General features: G+C 38.5%; 2 protein-coding genes across 2 annotated transcripts in view; both read left to right on the top strand.

The window, feature by feature from the left end:
* LOC136844297 (dynein axonemal intermediate chain 7-like) overlaps positions 1-2,300 on the top strand; it is a 28,609-nt gene extending 26,309 nt beyond the window's left edge. Inside the window, exon 18 of the mRNA XM_067113270.1 lies at positions 119-2,300. Within this exon, the coding sequence (XP_066969371.1) occupies positions 119-256 (138 nt within the window). The 3' untranslated portion in view covers positions 257-2,300. The remainder of the gene's footprint in view (positions 1-118) is intronic.
* A 16,838-nt stretch (positions 2,301-19,138) lies between these two features.
* LOC136843898 (high affinity copper uptake protein 1-like) overlaps positions 19,139-20,935 on the top strand; it is a 220,073-nt gene continuing 218,276 nt past the window's right edge. The window contains exon 1 of the mRNA XM_067112787.1: positions 19,139-19,444. The gene's annotated coding sequence lies outside the window, so the exon portion shown is untranslated. The remainder of the gene's footprint in view (positions 19,445-20,935) is intronic.

Genomic DNA, 20,935 nt, shown 5'->3' with positions numbered 1-20,935 from the left:
TAAGAGAAACAATTTCCTTATCTGCAAAATCACAATTGGGTTTATTACGATATTAATTTTGACGATAAGTAATGAAAACAACCAAATTGATAGTTTATTAATTTTTATATATCAACAGTACCACGCTGACCTCTACCAGATGGTCCTCGACGACTTAGGACCGGAAGTGAATCAAATCGTCAGGGGAGCGTCTCCCGTCTTCACCCACACAATCCACACGATGCTGAAATCGTCGTCGATTATCTCGTACTGCTAAGCGACTGACGAATTATCTCGCTATGAAGTGACATAAACTTAAGCGACTGGCTAACTATCTTGTGCAGCTAAGCGACTGACGAATTATCTCGCTATGAAGTGACATAAACTTAAGCGACTGACTAACTATCTCGTGCAGCTAAGCGACTGACGAATTATCTCTAGCTGACAAGCAATTGACAAATTGCCTCCAGCTGCTCAGCGGCTGACGAATTATCTCGTGCTGCTAAACGACTGACGAATGATCTCGTACAGTTAAACGACTGACAATGATCCCGTGCTGCTAAAAGACTGATGAATTATCTCGCGCTGTTAAGCGATTGATGAATAATCTCGTGCTGATAAGCGACTGAAGAATTATCTCATGCTGCTAAACGACTGACGAATTATCTCGTACGCTAAACGACTGACAAATTATCTCATGCTGACAAGAGACGGATGAATTATCTCGTACTGCTAAACGACTTACAAGTTATCTCATGCTGCTAAAAGACTAATGAATTATCTTGCACTGCTAAGCGACTGAAGGATTATCTCATACTGCTAAATGACTGATGAATGATCTCGTAAGCTAAACAATTGACAAATTATCTCATGCTGCTAAGAGACTCATGAATTATCTCGTGCTGCTAAGCGACTAACGAATTATCTCGTACTGCCAAATAACTGACAAGTTATCTTGTGCTGCTAAAAGACTGATGAATTATCTTGCACTGCTAAGCGACTGAGGGATTATCTCATACTGCTACATGACTGATGAATTATCTCGTAAGCTAAACAAATGACAAATTATCTCATGCTGCTAAGAGACTGATGAATGATCTCATACTGATAAAGAGACGGATGAATTATCTCGAAGCTGCTTAGCGATTGACGAATTATCTCATGCTGCTAAAAGACTGATGAATTATTTCGTGCTGCTAAGCGACTGCCACATTATCTCATACTGCTGAACGACTGACAAATTATCTCATAACGCTAAACAATTGACAAATTATCTCATGCTGCTAAGAAACTGATGAATTATCTTGTGCTGTTAAGTGACAGACGAATTGATGTCATATTGCTAAGCGACTGACGAATTATCTCTTACTACTAAACGACTGACAAATTATCTCATACTGCTAAATGACTGATGAATTATCTCATGTTGCTAAACGACTGATGAATTATCTCGTGCTGTAAGTGCTGGTAAAAGGCTGACGAATTATCTCGTGCTGTAAGTGCTGGTAAAAGGCTGACGAATTATCTCATATTGCTAAGCGACTGACGAATGATCTCGTTCTGCCAAGCGACTCATAAATTATCTCGTGTTCTAAGCGACTGACGAATTATCTCGTACTGCTAAACGACTGAGGAGTTTCTCCTGGTGCTAAGCGACTGATAAGTAATTCCAGTACTGATAAATGGCTGGCCAATGATCTCCAAAGAGACTGATAGATTATCTCAAACTGCTAAGCGACTGATGAATGACCTCGTACTGTTAAGCGACCGACGAATTATCTTTTAATGCCAAGAAATTGACTTATTGCCGAAGCTAATATACGACTGACGAATGATCTCGCGCTGCTAACTGACTGATGAATTATCTCGTGCACTAAACGACTTACAAAGTATCTTACGCTTGTAAACGACTGACGAATTATCTCGCACTGCTAAGCGAATGGTCAGTAATATGCTCACGATTGACTGACGAATTATCTCGTGGTGCTAAGCGACTGGTCAGTAATACGCTCACAAATGACTGACGAATTATCTCGCACTGCTAAGCGACTGACGAATTGCCTCGGCCTGATGAACGGATGACGAATAACTCGCTCTGATACTGACGGATGATCTCTCACTGCTGAACGATTGGGAAATATTCTTTCTCGTTAATAACCTAAAAATAAAAAATGTTAATGTTTCTTTTACTGAAGTCTTTTCCTGTTATATAATGTTTAGCAATTAGCGGTTAACTTGGTGAGAAACTCGAATAATTCCTATGCAAATATATTTTATAGTAACTCATGTTACCTATATACTTGTATGAAAGTGTAATTAAAGATAGCGATCATTTAATTTCAATTGGTAAGGAAATTTTATTTCAATTTCTTGTATGTTGCCCTTGACGTAGCTTTAGATTAGGTCAATTTAGATCTTTAGGTCACATACAAATTCCGTTTATCCTTTGCACACACACACACACACACACACACACACACACACACACACACACACACACACACATATATATATATATATATATATATATATATATATATATATATATATATATATATATATATATATATATATATGAATTTTATCACTTCACCGTGATTCATATACAAGCATTGTTACAAACGTCCTTTAATATCCAATTCGCTCTGCCTCGAAATTATATATTTTCATATATGTTACCGGAAGGGAATTTTTTTTTTTTTAGTTGATAAGTTCTTCATCTCGTGGACTCGAACCACGGAAGACAAGAACTCTGGACTACAGTGACGTTTTAAACCACACAGCCATCAAGGGCTGTGTGGTTTAAGGCGTCACTGTAGTCTTGAGATCTTGACTTCCGTGATTCGAGCCCACGAGACGAAGAACTTATCAACTAAAAAAAAAAAATTCCCATTTGGATAACATATATGAAAATATATTATTTCCGAGGCTCAGCGAATTGATATTAAAGGACATATATATGTGTGTATATATATATATATATATATATATATATATATATATATATATATATATATATATATATATCAACCCAAATGCAGTTGCATTCCCACAGACGCAGAGTGACAATTCTAAGCGCACGGGAAGAAAGAGACGCTTCCCGTTTTTGTCCGTAGTTGTTTCTTTTTGTCCCATCGACCCCGAGCAGCAGCGTATCTCGGGATGTCTGTTGTGACAGGGCGAAGCAAGCAAACACAACTCTCTCGGGAAGAGATTTAGCTGATGCAATAAATGTTGAAGTGACAAACGACACGCCAGTAACGAGGGCAAAAGCAATGCTGCGTCCGACGCTCGTACTAGGGACGATTTGAGTTTATGTGTTGGTGCAGTTGTTGTGCTCGGCGTCACGAAATGGTGTTCCTCACTGTCTCTACACCTCCCTGGCACCCTTCCCCAACAAAAAACATACAATATATATAGAGATGCATACATATATATACAAACATACTTCCGTTCGTACTAGGGACAGCCAGGGTGAAAGAGACTTGTCAATGGCCGAAAACGACAGTGCATTAGTCTAGGCGTCAACACAGTATGTAACGTCCCTATTTTTGAACGTATAGTCATTTGAGTTCATGTGTTGGTGCAGTTGTATTTGATGTCAGAAATGGTATTCCTCACTGTCTCTATACCTCCCACCTCCCTGCACACCCTACCCCCAAAAACGCATGCAAAAAAAGTATATATATACACATACATCCGTATATCAACACACATGGCTAGTTTATATTCCTCACTGTCCCCGGCACCTCCCCCCCAAAAAAAAAACAGACAAAATATACAAACACACACACATGCATACATCCGTTCATCAACACACACGGCTAGTGTGTACACGATGGGAATCGGACAAGCGTCAGCACAGATTTGGAACTGCCTTACACCCTTACAAAACACACATGCCAAACTAGGCTAAGTAAAGCTACTCAGCAAACAATAGCAGCGATCAAAACGAACTCTCTTCTTCTTCAATTCCTTCTGAAAACAGTTTTGTCTCCCTTAAGGTTTTACGCTTCGACTGACCGCTGCTTGTGAATGACATTTGATATACGCGTCGTATTTAATTAAGAATACTGTCGTTTGTGGTTATTTACTATTCAAATGGACGTTTACTTTTGATGCAAGGAACGCATCGATACCGAAAACTAAATATAAAAATGCGCTGAAGTTTCTTCAGCGCAACCGAGTTTTCCGTAATTCGTATAATAATCAAGGCCACCGAAAATAGATCTATCTTTCGGTGGTCTCAGCATAATGCTGTATGAGCTGCAGCCCATGAATCTTTATCCATGGCCCGGTGGTGGCCTATCCTATATCGTTGCCAGAAGCACGATTATGGCTAACTTTAACCTTGAATAAAATAAAAACCACAGAGGCTAGAGGGCTGCAATTTGGTATGTTTGATGACTGGGGAGGGTGGATGGTCAAGATACCAATATGCAGCCCTCTAGCCTCAGTAGTTTTTAAGATCTGAGGGCGGACATAATAAAGTGCGGACGGACAGTCGAAGCAGCACAATAGTTTTCTTTTACAGAAAACTAACTAACACTAGTTCCTTTTGAAAATGTCTGATAATCCTATATTCATCGAGGCCTTTCAATTTGCTTTGCCTCCTGAAATAAATAATATTTTCGAAGGCTTAGGCAGGGCCGCCGGTCGAGACTACGGTCTACCCCAAAGCCAAATCAAAGTCCTTCAAAAGAAGGCATCGTGCTTACCCCATACAAAAAATGGGAAAAAGCACGTTAAAAGAAGAAGAAGAAGATGCCAATGCGAAAATACACTCGCTCAAAAAGGGAGGTGCTACTTTGCACCACCTACTCCGCGATACTAGTACTAAACAGCGTATGTCACCCACTCCGAGGTACTAGTACTAAACACCGTATGTCACCCACTCCGAGGTGCTAGTACTAAACACCCGTATGGTAAATGTAACGTTGACGGCCGCACGAAGATATCGTTCGTTAATATAATTTGTCGACCACACAATATAGAAATGTGTGTATATAATAAAATGGCTGTATATAATACTTTGATCCCCGAAGGGCCAGCACTAAACACGGCGCCCCATGGAGCTTCCGCCATGTATAGTACTAGCACCTTGGAGTAGGTGACGCGTAGATAACAAGCCAAAGTAGAACGAAAAGGGACCTTAGCATGAATATATATATATATATATATATATATATATATATATATATATATATATATATATATATATATATATACAGTATATATAATATATATATATATATATATATATATATATATATATATTATATAAATCACGATATAAATACATATTTTGCTGAACGCAACTCATTACCTCTATGAACTTAATATTAACCGATGGGTCTAGCTGCTCAAAAACAAGAGGAAAAACACTGTTTTTTACTTAAAACTGTAAATAATGTTTGCCTTCTCCAAGAACTGGTATAAATTTCTGGTGGAATTTAGGTGACAATCTCATAAAAGGATTATTCACCCTTGAGAGAATCATACGCATAACTAAAGGGGATTATATAGGAATTCAGAAACTAATTTATCATTTATACTCCTTGCGTATTTTAAGAACTATAATTATAAATAAGAATTTCACTCAGTTATCTTTGAATTTGCAAATGTTCTCTTGAAATAGGTCCACTGGATTAAATTATATGCAAAAATTCCGTCTGAATCTACTGACGCCTACAGTGTATATCGACCCAAAAAGACATAGATCAGAATTATGGCCAGGGTAAGTGTATTTTTCATATGCATAATCCCCTTTGGGTTTAAGTTATTCCCAAGGTAAAGTGAATTGATATCGGCGGATATGTATATATATATATATATATATATATATATATATATATATATATATACATATATATATATATATATATATATATATATATATATATATACATACATATATATATATATATATATATATATATATATACATATATATATATATATATATATATATATATATATATATATATATATATATATATATATATATATAAATCAAGATCGATTATTTCTTATGTATATAATTTATATATATATATGTATATATACATACATATATATTATAATATATATATATATATTACAAAGCCCCGTAAGAAATCTGAAAACGACATTCCAAGAACATTTTTTTGACAATATTCTCGGGTGAGTTCAGGGCGTGGTAATTTGAAGCTATTTGGTAGAATAGTCTAGTTTTGATAAACCTCAGAATTAAAAAAAAAAAAGAAAGACAAAACGCGGTCTTCAGCGAGATTACAATATGGCATTTTATACAGACAATGCGTAAGATTTAGAAAAGAAATCTGTAACGCGTGAGATTTAGTAAAGAAATCTGTAACAACACTCAAAGGAGATTTTTTTTAACAAGAACTTCGAATATCTGGGTGACGTACTTCGTCAGATTTATCTAAGGCTTAAGAAATAGGATTTTCTTATGTTTTTTTTTTATTTCAATAGGTAATCTGATATATTCATATGGTCAGAGCTAGTTTAAAGGTATAATATGTAATATATTACGTAGTCCATTTTCAATTCCAGTGCTGAAGAAATTGAAGAAAAAACTCATCGCACTATCTGTGGAAAATTGTTTCTATAAACTGACATAATCGAATGTTTTGATTAGGAAAGGAATGTAGAATTTAGGCCAATGGTCAAGCACTGGGGCCTACGAGGTCATTCAGAGATGAAAGGAAAAATGTGAGTAAAAGGTTTGGAAGGTGTAACAGGAGGCAAACCTCGCTGTTGCAATATGAAACAATTGTTAGGAGGTGGAAAGTATGATGGAAGAAAGAGAATATAAACGGAGGTACAGTAAAAAGAACTGAAAGGGGTTGCAGCTAGGGGCAGAAGGGACGCTGCGAAGAAGGTTAAGTAATGTCTACAGTGCGCCGCGTGGGGTGCACTGGCGGCATTACCCACCTACGGGGATGGTTTGGTTAAGTCATCTTGAACGATCATACCGGGAGTCTCTTCAGTCCTAAAACTATATTTATCAGATAACTTCTGCTTTGGACGAAATATAAAACACGTATAATCTTTAATGGTTCGGCAAACTGAAGTATTTTTAGACCCATGTAGTCAGGTATGACAAATCCCCCTCATCAGCAAGAGAGACAATACTAAATCTCGACTGTCGTTGTTGCTCAACCCCCAACGCCCGACAGATCATCATGAAAATGGACATTTAGTGAGGCTGGAATGAAACTTACGAACACTACAAGTCCTTAACGGTGTTTTTCTTCTTCTTTTTTCGCTGTGTTTTGTTTCGAAAGCTCGAATGGACGTCTCGTTTCTAGCGTGCCCACACGCCTAGATAATGCAGGCTAATGTTGATACAATTATTGAGTGTTTTCTCTGTCACACTGCATTCTCTGTCTGTCTCTCTCTCTCAGTGTCTCTGCATTTATCTCTGTCACGCATATACGCGCACACACACACATATATATATCTCTCTCTATGTATATATCACACACATATATGTGTGTGTGTATGACACCAAGAATACGACACACTTACTCGAGCCAGTGTTGGGATGCCTTAGGAATGGCGAGTGTCCTCCTACACGTGAGTCCTGGAGTGTTACTCGGACATTTCTTAATCAGACGAGGGCCATAATCTTTTTTTCCCGTCAAATTGCCTTATCGCTTTCATATACGTAAACGTCTCGGGACCTGTGAATCCGAGTGATATATTAGTTTGCGATAGATTAGGGTCATCGTGAACTTAAGATTCAGATAAACATAATCAAAAGGGGCTGTTGTTTGCAGAGACAATTAGCATTTAAGGGGAGGGGGGGAAAAAATGACACGGCTCGGCTGGGTCCTTGGGAATAAGTAGTGAAGATCATGTCCTTTATTTCAGCCATAAGAAATTCAAGCTCTGATTCACGACGCACCAACGTAATCTTAGGTAAAGATCATTAGTTCGGTCAGGATCCTAACGACTCACGAGAAGAAGAAGAAGAAGAGATCTAGATCTTTAGTACCAAAACAAACGTCTTGCGCAGACGCATTGTTGCCTTCGTACCCATTCCCTTTTTTGTATCGTATAATATTTGCGTTGTGTAAACACCGCATCCCTAGGAATCCTCATCTGTTCATGCAATTTCTATCAACGAACTTTTGCACATCAGAAGAAGAGGGAGGCTTGACCTTTAATCAATCATTTATGAAGCAAAAATGATCGCCGATAAGTCGTTTTTCTTCCGCCTGACCGCCAACGGCCTCGCTTGGGTGTTTGTGCAACTGGCGCGGCTTCGCTCACAAACATTTCAACGGCCTGGGGCAATCTCATGCGCTTTCTTGATACTTTCTATTTTGTCTTAGAGGAATTTCGTTCGATGTCTCTCCTGAACAGACGTGGGATGCAGAGAAAGTGGCACCTCACATTTTTAAGATTTTAGATTTTCCATAATGTTTTGATGTGAGTTTAAGGATCCATTGTCCTTTCTTGATATTTAACAAGGAAAAAATGCGCCGAAGTTTCTTCGGCGCAATCGAGTTTTCTGTACATCATATAACCAAGGCCACCAAAAATAGATCTATCTTTCGGTGGTCTCGGTAGAGTTGCCAGACGCACGATTATGGCTAAATTTAACCTTAAATAAGATAAAAACTACTGAGGCTAGAGGGCTGCAATTTGGTATGTTTGATGATTGGAGGGTGGATGATCAACATACCAATTTGCAGCCCTCTAGCCTCAGTAGTTTTTAAAATCTGAGGGCGGACAGAAAAAGCGCGGACAGAAAAAAGTGCGGACGGACAGACAAAGCCGGCACAACAGTCTTCTTGTCAGAAAACTAAAAATAGCACTCTGAATACCAAAAGACGCTACGTTTTCTAGCACGGAATACGATTTGCACGTTCTTAGGGTTATAGATTACGTCAAATCAATCATGTTTATGGCGTGCATACATCTCATCTTTTTTTGCACAGCAATTGGAGAAGTTGCACCAAGATAGGCCTAGAGTTAGATGATATCATTTTTCAACACTAAGGCTACTTAACTTAATGGTCACAGACAGTATCAACTCGCTATCATGATTTTTTCTTTGCATATCAAATTGAACCTATGTGTTCTACTGTAAGGCTTAAAACAAGTGAAAAAAATGTAAAGAAAACGTCACTATTCATTCATATCGCCATAAAAACAAGACAATTAAAAGGTTATGTAAGGAAATATTTGGTTCCCAACCAAGGTGAACATTTGTCCCGTAAAGGAAGGGAATAGGAGAGAAAGAATAACATGGTATATATATATATATATATATATATATATATATATATATATATATATATATATATATATATATATATATGTGTGTGTGTGTGTGTGTGTGTGTGTGTGAATCATTATGTGAATGATAAAAGAATATAGGTTTGTCTAAATCTACGAATGTCGTCTGTCAGCTATTCATATACCTATCTTTAGCTCTTTTAGTCGACGAGAGAGAGAGAGAGAGAGAGAGAGAGAGAGAGAGAGAGAGAGAGAGAGAGAGAGAGAGAGAGAGAGAATCTATTGACCTAGTTCTTAATTATTTGCTTTTCAATATCTTATCATAGATTTTGTATTTACAATTCTAAAGTTCTACCTTGCTTAGCTTTCATACTTTGGGCTTTTTTTTAAAACGAACATTTCCTCTATATAACTGATAATAGGCCTAATCATCTGACGCAATTCCTAATTGAAATTACCTAACTGATTACACACCTTTTTAAAACTTTACCTTTCCGAGGCCAGATATCCACACCAAACATCTTATTCAATAATCCACAATAATTCACAATAATCCACAATTACGGGCAAGAGCCTGTGCTGACCTAATCTAAACCAACCGACTAACCAGAGCTAATGATGAAGTTGCCTTGAAGGAATGGATAGGGGTAGGGGATTGGTATTCCGGATAAGAGAGCGGGGATGCCATTAAGGATAAGAGGTGATTCAATTATGGATAATAAGAGTGGGTGCCATTGTCATTAGGAGGTGATGATGCTAGGGCAGGGAGGGGATGTCATTATGGATACGAGGAGGTGATTCCATTACGGAAATGGAGGGGATGCCATTATGGATAAGAGGAGGCGGTTCCATTGTGGATAAATGGAGGGGATGCCATTATGGATAAGAGGAGGCTATCCATTATGTGTAAATGGAGGGAACAACATTATGGATACAAGGAGGCGATTCCATTATGGGTAAAAGGAGGGGATGTCATTATGGATAAGAGGAGGCGATTCCATTATGTGTAAATGGAGGGGATAAGATTATGGAAAAGAAGAGGGGTCAGTCACTATTGTATGAGGAGGAGACCGCATTATGGAAAAGAGATGGAATTCCATTATGGATACCAAGGGAGATATCATTATGGATAAGAGGGGGAATGCCATTATGGATAGGAGGAGAGAGGAGGGATGCCATTATGGATAGGAGGAGAGAGGAGGGATGCCATTATGGATAGTAGGAGGGAGGAGGGATGCCATTATGGATAGGAGGAGAGAGGAGGGATGCCATTATGGATAGGAGGAGGGAGGAGGGATGCCATTATGGATAGGAGGAGAGAGGAGGGATGCCATTATGGATAGTAGGAGGGAGGAGGGATGCCATTGTGGACAGGAGGAGGGAAAGGAAGGCATTATGGATAAAAGGTGAAAGGGATGCCTTTATGGATAAGGGGGAAAGGATGCCATTATGGATAAAAGGTGAAAGGGATCCCATTGTGGATAAGGGGAAAGGAAGGCATTATGGATAAAAGGTGAAAGGGATGCCCTTATGGATAAGGGGACGGGATGCCATGATGGATAAAGGGTGAAAGGCATACCCTTGTGGATAAGGGGACGGGTAGGCATTATGGATAAAAGGTGAAAGGGATGCCTTTATGGATAAGGGGAAAGGAAGCCATGATGGATATAAAAGGTGAAAGGGATGCCCTTATGGATAAGGGGAAGGGATGCCACAATGGGCAAAGGGTAAAGGATGTCATTAAGGAAAAGGGGAAGGGATGCCATTATACAGAAAGGGTAAAAGGGATGTCCTTATGGATAAGAAGGGATACCATGATGAAGACGGGGCAGGGATACCGTCATGGGTAAGAGGGGGTGGGGGTGGGGGGGTTGTATATCATTATGGAAAAGGGGAGGAGAGAGAAAGGACTTACAATGGTTGAAGACTACAATGAGTGGCCAAAAGCGAGAAGGCTTAAAGACCTCATTATCCACCGGGGCTGATGGCCATTCCGCCTACGAGTGACAGGGAGACTTCTCTCTCTCTCTCTCTCTCTCTCTCTCTCTCTCTCTCTCTCTCTCTCTCTCTCTCTTCCATTACGCAACTTTAAAATTAAAAACATATTGACATAATCAAAAGCTGATGCTTTATATTGCATTCATGGTTGTTTAGTTTCCTTCTGAATCATTTATCATCAATAAATACCTAAAAGTTGTGTTTCTCCAATAAGTATAGTGTTCAAGTCGATACACAAAGCAAGTGTATAAAAATGAATTGTTTTTAATTATACGGGATTAATGGTTTTATTTATTACAAATCAGGTTCATGTTGCGCTTATTTGTAACAGCAACCTACACAGCATTTCCATGTAATACGTAAAATTTTTATTATCAGTTACTGATACGGATATTGTATATCATAATGTATCGAGAGTTTATTTAGTTGCTATGAGTGTAAATAAAGTTTTATATTTACTTATTAACGATTTGTTAATCACTAACTCTTATCTCGAATCTCTGACTTACCAACTGACCAAAGAACTTCAGTCCATCACAAAGAAGGTGAAAACACTAGGACTAAGAAGCTTGTTTACACCAAATCTGACGTCACTTTGATGATACACATTTGCATACACATAAATGAATATAAATGCGTGTATCAGCGTGCTGAGTTACGAATGCGTATTAAGGTACTTTTATAAGTGCCTGAAATCTGCTAGCCAATATTCACGGCCAATTAGTGAATTACGTTCAGCAGTCTCTAGGGGTGCATAACATTATTTGAAACCAGTCGGTACATCCTTCTGCCCATATGGCTTTAAACACCTCATAGCGCTGTTGACAGCAGTGTAAATTGATATCAAACAAAACAGTAATTGCCATATCAATCAGCGTCGGATTTGCACTGAGTGCGAATAGATGGATTCATTTATTCAGGGGCATCTGTAAGTGGCGCCATCTATGCGTGTGTGTGTATGTGTGTGCGTGTGTTTGTTTACTTTTAAAACAAAAATAAGCTTCTGCGTTATGAGGGTAAGTTTTTAACTGACATATGTTTTTTTCTTCTTTGCCTAAAGGTCAAATAGGAGAGATTCGAGCAGGAAACTAGGCCTATGGTGAGTGTAATTCGAGAGTAAAACTAGGCCTACGATCAGTGTAATTCGAGCACGAAACTTGGCATGTGATCAGTAACCGATTATTGAATCAACAACAGGATTTCTATATTATCGACAGACTTCCGGTATTAGCCACACTATTTGTATGTTTATAATAATATATACACCAAAAGGGTTAGCAGTACACGGACTATAAAACTAATATATCAATTATCATTATGGCTGCTTTGACGGAAGTAACATGGCCGGAATTGAACAATTATGACAAATTTGACAATTTATACTCCCATCTATAACAAAACATCAACTACAACACAAAACATTTACTTCTATGCAAAAAATTAACCAAACAGGACTGGGGGTGGCTATTTAAAAATGAGATATAAAGCACTTTCACATTCATCTTCTATATTCTATCCACCTTCTTAGCTAATGAGTCATGTAACTAACGAAAGCTAATTGCTTCTTATATGGATATAAGATACCCTTAAGTATTGCGTCAAACACCACTATCACGCGCATGTTATCTCATTCTTCGATCAGGAATTTTAATAAAAAGTTATCGCTGCTGTGACGTAATCAAATCTATGACGTCACGGGTTCTGAACAGTGACGCCCACACCAGCCACGTTTGTCCTGCTTGTTAGCTCCGCTTACCCAGTTGTCTTTGTCCAATATTTATGAATCTAATGTATGCTATAATTATCTATCAGTTCATCCGGTAAGATTTTTTACTTATAATCGCTGTCGCACTTTAATTTCTCTATGTTTTATTGTACGCTTTGAACACTTCTGATGTTCGTCTCGTTAGCAAATGGCCTAACCAACCACACATAAACTAACCTTATCTAGGGTACAAGGTCCTTACCCACTAGTGTAGGATATTACTTTGAAAACTTTCCATAAACTGACCTTCATTCACTCGTTTTGAGTTTTCCCACACCCAAAAATCCCACTTTCCCACTGTAGTCCCCCGAATTGTAGGATATAAAGAGGGGGTCCAGTGTCTCGAAAACTAACCATCTACTAACGAAGCGAATGTCAAGACACATTCAAAGGACATTAAAGCATAGGATAACGATACTTTCAAGTCCAACACGCAATACTGATTTAAAGTAAAATAATACCCTTTATTTATGTTTTTGAAACTCTTAATATGTCGGAAATGGCAAAACTCTAAACTGTGGACAAAATTTGTTGTCGTGGAGTTCGTTATAAGCTACCAACCTGAATCACTTCCTAGTTTTGGGAGATGCAGAGCAGGACCAGAACTGGGACTTGGTATTCGTCTTGTTAGTGATTTCTTGAAGAGTTTTCTCTTCATAGATAATTCTTGTGTAGAGAATTCTTGTGTAGAGTCTGTTGCTTTAAGGTGACCAGAAGAAACTCCCACTTTTCAGATCGATTTTATCAGACTGTCATGAATCCATTGTTGATATCTTAGGCTTATAGGTCAGTGGAAACCCATAGAACTTAAATTTGTTCCTCTTTCTATTTCGGCTATGGCTATTGTAAACCAAACTTTGCACGTACTTTCATGGGCCAAGAGTTAATTTGTCATGTATTATGCAATGAAAATTAGCAGATACCAACGTAGGCAGAAACTGTGGATTCTACATGGGCACTCGTTTACAAGGAACGGCTGATGCATTGTGGGTAAAACAAATCACTTGACACGACTACTAATTTTAATGAAAAACTTTGATCCATCTTTTTATTATATACGCCATTTTTGCCGCTCACCTTTTCGTAATCCCTGCTTACTGTTAATAAGGGACAATATTGACATCATTATCATTATTATAGCACCTGCATTATTTTCACCTCTTCTTCATATTCAGCATAGTGGAATTTTTGCATTACCATTGAAGATATTAAGATATACTGTTCACCCAGATCTGGACGAAAACGGAAGCCTGAGAGAGAGAGAGAGAGAGAGAGAGAGAGAGAGAGAGAGAGAGAGAGAGAGAGAGAGAGAGGCGTCCCAGAGGAGTCATGAAACCGTGCTACTACCCTTCCGACTAGGAAATCACCACTGGTGCCAAGTGCTCGAGTTAACTGTACGTAATGAGTTATATTCATTTGTATGATTCCACGTTTTGAATATACTGATTCTTTAACAAAGAGAGCAGACAAAATACGCTAATCTGGGATAAATGTTTTAATGGAAGACAAGTACGTGGAAAGCTGGCAGATCGGTCTAGGGTATTTCATTCCGTATAGGCCTATTGTTCATCTTTGAAGTTACAAACTTTCATATACACGGCTATCTACTAATCTGTTTATCTGTTATCTTATTTTCCAGTGCGAGTATTGAAAATCTATGACGTAAAGTATTAGTTTGTATTACAAAAAGCTGGGTAAGTCTTCAAATCAGATGCAGAGCTGATTGGCCATAGTCGTTGTAACTGCCATGGGCTGGTCAAACAAGATTTGTAAATCTCTCTCTCTCTCTCTCTCTCTCTCTCTCTCTCTCTCTCTCTCTCTCTCTCTCTCTCTCTCTCTCTCTTGCAGAAATATATGTGTCTGAAACAATATAAATAATAGGAAGAAAAAAAATGGCTAAAACTCAAAATTCCAGTATTTGATATGTGGCGAATGTAATACTTTCATGTGGTACTATTTTTCTGACAGTTATCATGTGAATGCAACAAGTGCCATTAGTTATTTAGCACTTAAGTGTTGCAATTTTCCTTGCAGATGAAATGGTCATGTGCCCAGTAAGTTCAACTACAAAAGTAATAGATTAATGAGCAATTTCTTTGATTATGCGTTAACTACTGTCCCAAAGGATCAGGCATTGAAATAAAGGCTGCAAAAATAAAAGAGTATTCAGAAAAGGAAGGCAAAAAATATGTCACGAGAGAGAGAGAGAAAGAGAGAGAAAGAGATAAAGAGAGAGAGAGAGAGAGAGAGATAGAGAGTAAGGCACGAAGCCGAGAGGTGGCACCGAATCTGCTAAAGCAATCAACTTGCCCCCAAACTATGTTATCCCCCCCTACCCCTCCGTATGACCCACAGCTCCCCCATTCCCCCAAAAGGCGTCTTCTCCTCCTCCTACTCTCTCTCTCTCTCTCTCTCTCTGTGCTTCACCAAAGCTTCATCTCACGAAACCCATTTCTTTCTCTCACCTTTGCTTCCAAATGCCCGGTGTCTGTGACCCAAAACAGCAAATTAACTTTTATTGGCATTCTCTTTCTTGAACTGATGACACATTATTCAGATAGCTTGCTTTATACAAACAGTAGGGCTTTGTTTTTTATAGTGTACGCTTATATATAGATCGCCTAAGAGGTCAACGAACAGGTTTGTAATTGACCATTCTCGTACAGGCAGATGTTGAGGAACGAGGATGTTAACTACACATTGCTTGTTAGAAGACATTCTTTATCACCCCTTAGTCTTTGACTTCTTTATCTCTTTCTTTGCTTTCAAGCCCTTTATTGGCCTGTCTCCTTCAGCAGCTGTTTAGACAAAAGAGGTTCGGTAGGCGGCATTGCGACAAGAATGACATTAAACGTAGATAAAACTATGAGGCTATAATCAGCAGTGGTATCTAGCCGAAGTGCTTAGTTGAGTATAAGTCATGTCGCCTTCTTTATGGCTGTTAGTGGGTTATATTCAGAGCAACAGCATGGTACTAAAAGTGACAGCCGAATTTTTGCAGCCTCAAAGTGAATTCGTCTTTTCGTCATTGTATTCATAAAAAAAATATCTTTTCCATACTTAAAAATAAGACAGCAACATATACCAATGCTTTTTCTTACCAATGGGGAAAGTGTTTTGTGATATATACATAGTTTCTCGCCCACTATTTAGAAGACCATCTATGGTTTTTGTCCACGTTTGCCTGCCTGAAAATACATCCGTTCCCGCTGTATCACACACACACACACACACACACACAAGACGCCATCCATTTGAAATGGCACCTAGAAAGGATATCCCTGACAGCTCAGTCGTCTTCAAAGTTTATTGACTCCAAGCGTGTGTCCATGTGTCAAAGCAGATGACATTCTTTGTGTCTGAAAAGTCATTTCATCGTGTCCGTTGTAGGACTGATTGTTCCTCTCTTGAAAAGTATCAATGAACATTTGTACTTGAATAAGATTGATTGATATCACTCTAATCAGAGAAGGGAAAAAAAAAGGCCTCTCCCTTTTAGAATGCATCGACCATAGCGAAATTTGATATCAGAACGTGCAGATGTTGTTTTCTCCCAACATACGTTTGTCTCTGTGAATCTACACAAACACACAAATGAAATAGTAGCCACCAATCACGATTAACAGGATGAAAGCCCTGAGTCCGGATGGACTCCAAAAATAAACAAGTACTGGGATTGTCCCCCTCTAAGCTTCAGTTTATTAATCGTCGAGATGAAAAACACGAAAAGAGATCATTACACCATGACGCCAAGCAGATGTGACTGATACGACTCCGAAGGGAATCTTTAAGAGCAATTATGCAGGTCGCAATAAATATTGCTCTAGGTCATAACTGAACCACTGATCTTAGCGAAGCCTTGGGCAGTTGCATTTTTACACACAGCACTCGAACTACCAGTGGCATTATAAACTTTTTGTGGTCATTTGTTGCTCATACGAGTCTAATTTTTTCCCTCACGGAACCCTCTGCTCACTTGTTCATTCGATCCGCCATTGGTAGCAGGTGCTGCCTGATACACGATTCTCCTCTTTTATACCTCAGACGACACATCCTGTTCCGTCTTATGTCTCCTATCGCCATTTCTCTTTCTCTCTCTTTATCATCTTCTTTGATTTTTCTTTTTCATATACCGATCCCTCTTTGTATATGTGTGCGTGGCGGGGGTGGGGAGAGGTTTAATTTTTGTTGTCGAATGTTAAATTGCAAATTATGTAGAAATATCTTAATCGCAGACAAACTAGTTTGTCATTGTATTGCGTAACCTAACAATAACAAATTGTTTACTTTTGGGTCATTTAAGCTTTGAGGTAGTGAGTCTTAACCCAATTAAGTATATGCTATACCTCCCGAAAATAAGTTTAATTGAGTAATAGGCATGGTCTTTTTTTGTTGGGGGAGGGAAAAGGGGGCGCCTGCTCTTCAAACAAATCCACTAGAGAATTTGTTAATAATAGTTTTTCCCTGGTTGGGTCTAGGCTAGGGCATCCTCGCTTGACACACACACACACATATAACTTGTATTTACTTTGCTAGTTATGGAGACCATAATACTCTTATAGTCTTTCGCTTTTGAAAATAGATAATTATAAGCCTTACTTGGCTCTCAAATCCATCTAGTTTTCCCTCAGATTCTGGTGTCACTCGAGGGACCCAGTTCTTTGTATTTGTTGTTTCGTTGTTTTTCCTTTTTTTCCTATTGACACTCCTATTGTATATTCTAATAAATGTTTCATAGCAATGACTAAGTATCACAAAGTATCAACAGTCCCTCCCCTACCTGGCTACCCGTCCCCAACTCCGGCCCCAAACCTCTTGATAGATGCCAAAAGGTGACAAATTTGATGTGGATGTCTCATCCCAAAGTAGCCTGAGAAGTGTAGTTTACATTTTGACAAAACTTTCAGAACGAGTAACTGATGTCATTCTTTATTAGCGTGAACATTGAAGTATTATTCCTTATTTTATATTTCCAGTTGTTTCTCCATCTAATTCTAACGTACTTCAATCTGATCCAACTAAAAGTGAAGATCACTGATGTCATCACTCGAACCGTTAGCTTGTCGGAAGTATCATAGACCTATTATCATGTCCATCTAGATTTCCGCGCACCTGTAGCCTGTCCTTTACGGGTCAAGTCAAAAGAGTGCTTCAAGAATATGACATTCTATCTCTACAAATGTCGCAGTTGATTAAGGGCGTTACAACACATGTCGTACATTCGACGCCGACCGCTGTGGTTCAGCTGACACTCATATTGGCGGTTGGTCGGATCGGATTCCTTTTCGCCCCAGTCTTAGGTCTGAATCGCTCTGCCGTCTATAGCGAAACGTTGATGAGGGCCCTTTGTGTGTGTGTGTGTGTTTCAAATGACAGCTGAAATGACAAAAATAACGGAAGTAACCTAATCCAGAGTAACTACATATCCCGCGTAGAACCTACCGTCCTCGGTGTTATTTTAATTTTCTGACGATTACAAATTTCGTCTACACAAGCATAATTAGGCAGATGGACGCTCACATTTCTTACTGTCTTAGTATTACGCCAGTGGAAGTTAGAGTACAAAAGAAAGAAGCAATGGTTTTGTCTTATTTCGTCTTATCTTTCTGTTCATAAAGTCCTGCTTGAGATTAAAAAAAAATTTTTCTAACTATTCTAGATTTTTTTTTACACACCAGGTATTGTCAGTCATACGTGACTATCCTTTTAGATATTAAGCCACAAATGCTCGTTAACATCTAATACGCCCACTACAGTGGGTGTAAGTTTTTCCTAGGATAAATTAATTAGACACACTCCAGTACTCAGTAAATTTGTACGGATGAGACCACTAGAGTCTAGTGGTCTCATCCGTACAAATTTACTGGTGACTAGACCTATACCCTCTCTTTGCCCCTTGTTATAACTTGTACTACCCATTCAAAGCTGGGGTCGGCGTCAGTAACCTAGACGTTGTAACGCCAGTTTAAGTCGCCATAATCAATCAATCAAAGAAAGCTAAGGAACCGAGACCGCAGACCTTATGGACGAGAGCTTAGGTCTTTACCAATGAGCTATGGCGCCAACGCAAAACAGAAATAACAGAATTATTACAGACCTGTGACCTGTGACGTCCTAATCTGAAGCTCCAAACAGTGGAACTTCAGTCGTTAATTTACTTTGTTTGTGAAAGGTCGTTTCTCTTTCTCTTCTCTCTCTCTCTCTCTCTCTCTCTCTCTCTCTCTCTCTCTCTCTCTCTCTCTCTCTCTCCGCTCGTGTGTGTTCTTTGCTTTCACTGGATGTAAGATTATCGTCGTGCCGAAGGTTTTAGGACTTCTGATTGTCACTATGCCTACAACAGGTGTAAATTTGAAGAGAATCGTGATGATGTGACAAAGAAGTTTATTGTTAAAGTAATCAAAAGCCTTGGAGAAGGAAGGACGAAGTGACAAGACATATCCTAGGAGAAAAGTAAGTGCCGGTTCACAGTACTTTCACATAGCCTACTGGTGGTGCTGGTGTATTGTAATTTAGTCTTGGTCCAGTACTTTGATGACATTTATTGTAGCTTTTCAGTGATATATTTCACGTTTTCAAATATCTATTTATTTTCTAGGCCTCTCTGTACCGTTCAGATAATATCGATATATTCACTGGGTCTATTTTTACAGTTCAGATAGCATATATTTTTTTACTTGGTCTATTTGCACAGTTCCCAAACTTACATATTTTATGTTTTCAGATATTTATGTATTTATTTATTTACTAGGTCTGTTTGCACAGTTCATTAAAGCAGGCATGTTAGGTGTTTGAGTTGTTACATAACTGTTCGGCAGATATAGAGGGCGCGTTTTCGGTAACTGAATCAAGATTGAAAGGCGCAGAAAAGTCACAGGCAATATTTAAATCGGCGATTTGATGTCAGCGAATCATAATTTTGTAGCCGTTTTATTTTTTTTAATACTTAGCAGCCTACATTTTGAGTTTGATGCGGAAGCGCCAACTCAACAGACGTTCACTTGAATTGGTAAATATATATATTCGTCTTTTAAAGTAATAAAAGCTAACGCACGTGCAATTGAAACACATAATTCTACCCTTCTGAAGACGACAACTTTAAACAAAATTCATGGGATCACTTGTTTTCCTTTTGAAAGCGCTCAAAATTGTGCGGCAAAATGTATGGGCCTAGTTTTCAGCAGTTGAAGAGAAAACATAAAAAGGGCGTTTCCCTACTTTATGTAATAACGTTACATCATTTTCATCACTGATAAAGTGGCAATACAAGCAAATACAAGCAAGAGGTAATAACTTAAAACCTAGGCCCATTCACTCTACGTAAACTGCCTAGGCTCTTAACTTGGGAACAATTCAACTTCCCTAATCTCTTGATATTTGTCAGTGAATTTCGATATATTAGACTTATATATGATAAATATATACTTGTTTTACATCATTAGCTGTGTTAACTTTCAAATTTTCAACGTAGCTCAGAAAGAGAGGGGTTTCAAGATGATAACAGTTCCGAGACAGATTTGTCAAGTGTCTCTTAGTATTAATTGTGTAGGCGGATCCCGTGAGGTTTTCAGTGCATTTGTTTTTTGCTCATTTCAGGGATTCCAGGTAAAAAAGTCACAGAAAAAAAAGCAGCAGGAAAAAAAGTCACATTAATCTTTCGTAGATAGTGACTACCAAGGGGTTTAACCTGGTATGTATCCACCTTTGCGGCGTGTTTAGTACAAGCCCGTTGGAGATTTTTTTTTTTAAACCGGGTATGTATCCACCTTTGCGGCGTGTTTAGTACAAACCCGTTGGGAATAATTTTTTAACCGGGTATGTATCCAACTTTACGGCTTGTTTAGTACCAAGGTCTAGACCTTGTTTAGTACAAGCCTGTTGGGTATTTTTTTTTTTTTACCGGATATGGATCCACCTTTGCGGCGTGTTTATTACAATCCCGTT

Source organism: Macrobrachium rosenbergii, chromosome 12, assembly GCF_040412425.1.
Source record: "Macrobrachium rosenbergii isolate ZJJX-2024 chromosome 12, ASM4041242v1, whole genome shotgun sequence".
NCBI classification, from domain to species: domain Eukaryota; kingdom Metazoa; phylum Arthropoda; class Malacostraca; order Decapoda; family Palaemonidae; genus Macrobrachium; species Macrobrachium rosenbergii.
Note: the sequence above shows the minus strand (reverse complement) of the source record. Positions and strands in the feature narration are given on the sequence as shown.